Genomic DNA, 4,843 nt, shown 5'->3' with positions numbered 1-4,843 from the left:
CACTTTATTGATTAGAGTTCAGTTTCCTCCTCGTAATCCTCTCTCCCAAAAATAGGTAGGAAAAGATGTTTTCCGCCATTCTACTTTTCTCCTCCTTTTTCCAACTCCAACTTTGACATTATAGCATATATGTGTCATGTTTTGTTTTTTGTTCAATTTTGACGACCGTGTCAGTTCTGGAAATTGACTAATAATAATTGGTGATTTCTTAGTTTGCTATACTTGTTTATATTTAGTGGCTCTATCTTATTGAAAAAGTAAAGGCGGCAGGAAAAAAAGGGAATAATTCCCAGTAAATGACAAGGAAATTTCTCTTCTTTTTTTTGTTTATTCCCTTCTCCTTAATACATAATTCACACACAACATAACATGTGAAATTTGCTAGTGTTTATTTGTTATTGTATAAAGAAATATTTATTCCAAAAAACTCTATTAACCTTTGAAACAGTTTTGTGGCACTCCCCTTGTAAAAAAAAAATGAGGATCTAAGAAAACTTCCTAAGAAAAACATGTATATAAACACATTTTGTTTTTACCAAACTTTCTGAATCTATAATGTTTGTCTTTGAAGTTTCTCAGATAAGGTTAGGTGTCCACAAGCTATTTACAAAATTGCAGATTTGAATGGCCATAATAACTAGCCTGGTAAACTGTGTAAGTTCTCTCCCTTCTCATTTAAACTTTCACGTGATTCAAGAAGCTGCTGTTGTAAAATGTCTATTATCAAAGAACTTCGAGATGGTGAAAAACAAAAAAAGAAAAAGGACTTTGAGATCATCGCGAAGCATTGCCAAATATTATTATTTATAAAGAGCTTTAGGACAAAGTCACCAAACTCTCTATGTATATCTAGCTGGAAGTGGTCCAAAACATCAGCTTCAACCAGATACCAATTCACCATAAACAATCTGAAATTTCCAAGTTCCGGCAGGTCCAAGGTATTACACTTCCAACAAGAAATAGCTAGGAAAAACTTAGTTGCAAATATGGGATATGCCGAGGTGTTGATAGTGTAATAAACAATGTGAATAATCTGTCAACTTTTCCACCATCGTTCAAGTACCTAACCGATGAATACAGCTGCCAATTGATTAAAATGACCAAGACTCGTCATTGAACTAATGAAAAACTGGTCTTTTTTCAGAATACATATGCAAATGCAGCTCAAGGGTCTGGACTGAAAACTTATGCTCATGAAAAACATTGGAAGGGGATTGTATGGATCATAATCAATTCTGCGCATGAAAGTGGCTCTATAGATCAACGAAAATTTTCTCAATTTACGTGGCAAAAAGCTGAATGAAAAATTTAAAAGATTAAGGATAATATTAGTTCAAGGAAACAGTAAACATGAGAATGCTATTGGAGAAACTGCACAGGGCACAACTAAAATCTCATTTATACAAATGGCTGTGCATCGAGAACTTCTCTCAGACATTGAACATAATTTTGCAACATTATGAAGCAACCAAAGAGAAGAAAGGAAGCTTATCATGATTTGCAATCTGCATGAAATCATTCACAGGCTGGTTTCGTGTCAAAGCTGCTCAAGCAGATTGCAAAAGCTTGGAAAGCAGAAAGTGGATAGCGGTAGTCCATGGTGAAGATGTCTTTTCCAATTTTGCCAAACTGTAAAATTACTTTTTCTTGTTCTGCGACTGGTATATTGTGAGATGGATCAACAGCTGCCACTAGCTGAAAATTTTTCACAGAAGCCACCGTGACACGGCCTTTAAAATTTAAGCACCAGCACTGCAATTGTTCATGCCACCTAGGAGCCTTGTTTTTTAGCACGAGCAACTCTTGAGAAGTACCAGAGGAGCTGATATCCATAGCTGACTCCTTTGCTTTTGAGAGTCGTGCAGAAAATGACTTCTCATTAAAAGATTGTGGGAATGATTTAGGTGTTGGAGCACTGCCTCCCTCCCGGATTGAAGACAAAGGGATAGAGTGCATGGAAGAATGCATTCTCCTAGGTCCTCTTGTACGAAGAACATTGAGTTCATAGGAAATGGTAGCTACTCTATAGTTGCATGCAGGTACTCTTGGAGAAACTTGTTCTGCATGAAATCTACGACTGATACGACCAGGTTGTTGAATGGCGGCATCACTTGGAGGTTGGCTATCATGTATGGTAAACTTGGTCCCAAGAAAGTTAGACCTGGTCAAATCATTTTCAAACATTAGTAAAGTAACATGATGGAAAGTAGAAGCTTTTCTTTGCCTCCTGCTAATTTGATGGGGCAGAGAGGAGTGAGTGAAAGAAATATAATTGGAAATTTGATTGAACTTGCCTCAATTTTCCGGCATACATGTTGCTAGCTCGAGAAAAATCATCTGCAACCAACGATATCACAAAGTCTGTGCTTGTTGCCCTTCTAATTTTTTTGGCAGACAACAATAGTTTATCCCTCTCATCCTCAGCTGTCATAAAGTAAAATATCAGTTATGCATCTTTCATTGACTTGGAAGAATTTCAGATGAAATACAGACCACAAACATTTGTAGAACTGTAGAAGTTATAAAAGGTTTTGAATTTCTGATCTTGAATGTCAGACACAATACATTCAGCCTAAGTGTAAGTGCCCCGCTAAAGTAGGGTCTTCAAATCTTTACAAGACAAACTCTATTAATTAATCAAATACAAAAGAAATCTTGAAGCTGGTTCAGAGACAAGGAATCATTTAAGAGAATATCCATCTCGCATTTCAAGAAGAGATTACTTACATGGAGTCATGCCAAAGTAGAGGAGATAAACTGAATTAGCTTTGTCCCGTTTAATGAAGCACTGGATTGGGGATTCACGGGGACCCGGCTGGTTTAAACATGGAAACAAAAGATAATCTGTCTTAGTTTCAATCAACATCAGCAATAGAAATAGAAAGGAAACTGAAACAAATTAGGGAGATTACCTGCTTCAGTGAAATGGGAAAGGTAAGCCTACCACATTCCTCAGGAGTCTTAACGATCTCCTTGGTAATTTCTCTCCATGATTTGCAAACAGATGCACAAAAGAGAATCACGGATCGAGCAGGCCATGATGCCTCACTCTCTTCAACCCTACGGATGATATCCAAAAGAAGTTCTGGTGGTAAATTTGCCCATTGCCCTTGCTCAATGGGATCAGAAAGGGCAACATCAGGGACTATATGTGACCGGGTTCTGTTGCTCCAATGTTTTCTTTCTGTTCCCCTCCTTGATATATTTCCTATCCCATCTTTCATCTCCCTCAGCTCACGAACAATGCTCTTCAAAGACATTTCTATCAATCACATCAACTACACTTTTCCTTCAAACAGAAGGGTAAAGCAATTAGAACAATGAAAGAACTTTCCAACATTTTCACCTTTTAACCATAACATCAATAAAATTCAAACTTTCTGGTTCTACTATATGATTCTCCTCTAATCAGACCCACTTAATTCCAATCCAAAATATGTCTTTTAAGACAAACTAGAAATTCTCTATGTTTTCATCAAAATCAATAGCTTTTGTGAGGGAGAAAAAAAAAGATCTGCAAGAATGTAGGAACACGTGCTTTATGTCATTTCTAGCACATCCCAGGTTTCAAAATCAAAACTTCAGTACCCAAAATTGTAATTCTGAGATTCCGCAACAATTTTTTTAAAAAAAACAAAAATTTAAAATGTGAGTTTCATTACAAAGGCAAAAGAATACCCATGAAAGAAAATCAAAATGTGCGATCTCGTTGCATTTGTTATATTATCTCCGACGAAAAATCAAAAGCAGAGCCGACATGCAGCTAGGAAAAGAAGAAGAGATTAAGAAAAAAGAATAAAGGAAATACATCCAAAAAAACATAAAATGCACCAAAACATAGAAAAGGGTAAGAGAAAACCTTTAAAAAACGATTTACAAAGAAGATGAAGTCGTTGAAAGCAAGCTACGGGATGCAGAGATCGAAGAAGGAAAAAAAAGGGCGAATGAGGTGGACGTCCTCACTTCTCAGGTGAAACCCTGGATCGGCAACGCTTTTATGTCATTATGCCGGAACCACCAGTGGCACCACCACGAAAAAACGCCGTTAATTCCGCCAACAAATTGAAGGAAAAATGTCACGAGCTAGGAAGACGAAAGGGCCTCCTCTGTGTGCGTATCTATCAGAGCTCTTCCATATGTGAAAATGACAAAAATGGTACCTCATATTTGAGGCTATTTTAAAAATAATATCTCAAGTATTCACTAAACATTTCGGTCACCTTAATTTCTCAAAAGTTAACACTTTTCATCTCTCGGACAGAGAGAGAGGGGAGATTTAACCAAAAAGCACACACACACACAAAAAACAAATACACTATACACTAACAACAAAAAATTAAAAGGTAGAAATTACACCTAAAAAATTATGGCATATTATAATAAAATCAAGTATAGCAGAAACAACAAAAAATATATCTCTAAATATTAGTTTTGCTAATTTTCTTTTTTGACCAGACCCCACGATGTGGAATTTTACTGGGTTGTTGTTGCTAATTTTCTTTTTTGAAAAAATTATCTAAATACACAACTTATTTTACAATATTTATTCTCTGAAATTCCATACCATTTAAAAAAATTACAAAAATTCATATTCTCTCCTATTCTCGAATACATCACTTTACTCGATGTATCGGTCAGATACATTACTCTACACGATGTATCGGTCGGATACATCATTTTACGCGATATATCGGTCGAATACATTATTTTACGTGATGTATAAAGACGTTTTGGAATGTATCCGAATTTCACTAAATTTAAAAAATTCTTGTAATTTTGAAAAAAAATAGGGCTAAAATGTAATTAATTGTTAACAATATGGAATTTATGTAATCCTTACTTC

At 35.7% G+C, this 4,843-nt stretch overlaps 1 protein-coding gene across 2 annotated transcripts; it reads right to left on the bottom strand.

The window, feature by feature from the left end:
• Nucleotides 1–1,332: 1,332 nt before the first annotated feature.
• On the bottom strand, nucleotides 1,333–4,193 carry LOC129875025 (tubby-like F-box protein 5). 2 transcript variants are annotated; one of them, XM_055950459.1, is made up of 5 exons: nucleotides 3,964–4,193; nucleotides 2,913–3,289; nucleotides 2,728–2,815; nucleotides 2,295–2,424; nucleotides 1,333–2,161 (listed from the first exon to the last, which is right to left on the bottom strand). In XM_055950459.1, exons 2-5 carry the CDS (start codon nucleotides 3,258–3,260, stop codon nucleotides 1,516–1,518), a joined length of 1,212 nt encoding a protein of 403 aa, XP_055806434.1. In that variant the 5' UTR covers nucleotides 3,261–3,289; nucleotides 3,964–4,193; the 3' UTR covers nucleotides 1,333–1,515. The 2 variants fall into 2 exon arrangements, with proteins under 2 accessions (XP_055806434.1, XP_055806433.1); XM_055950458.1 differs by having other exon boundaries at nucleotides 3,860–4,192.
• Between the last annotated feature and the right edge of the window lie 650 nt (nucleotides 4,194–4,843).

The sequence above is a fragment of the Solanum dulcamara genome, chromosome 11 (genome assembly GCF_947179165.1).
Source record: "Solanum dulcamara chromosome 11, daSolDulc1.2, whole genome shotgun sequence".
Lineage (NCBI taxonomy): Eukaryota > Viridiplantae > Streptophyta > Magnoliopsida > Solanales > Solanaceae > Solanum > Solanum dulcamara.
Note: the sequence above shows the minus strand (reverse complement) of the source record. Positions and strands in the feature narration are given on the sequence as shown.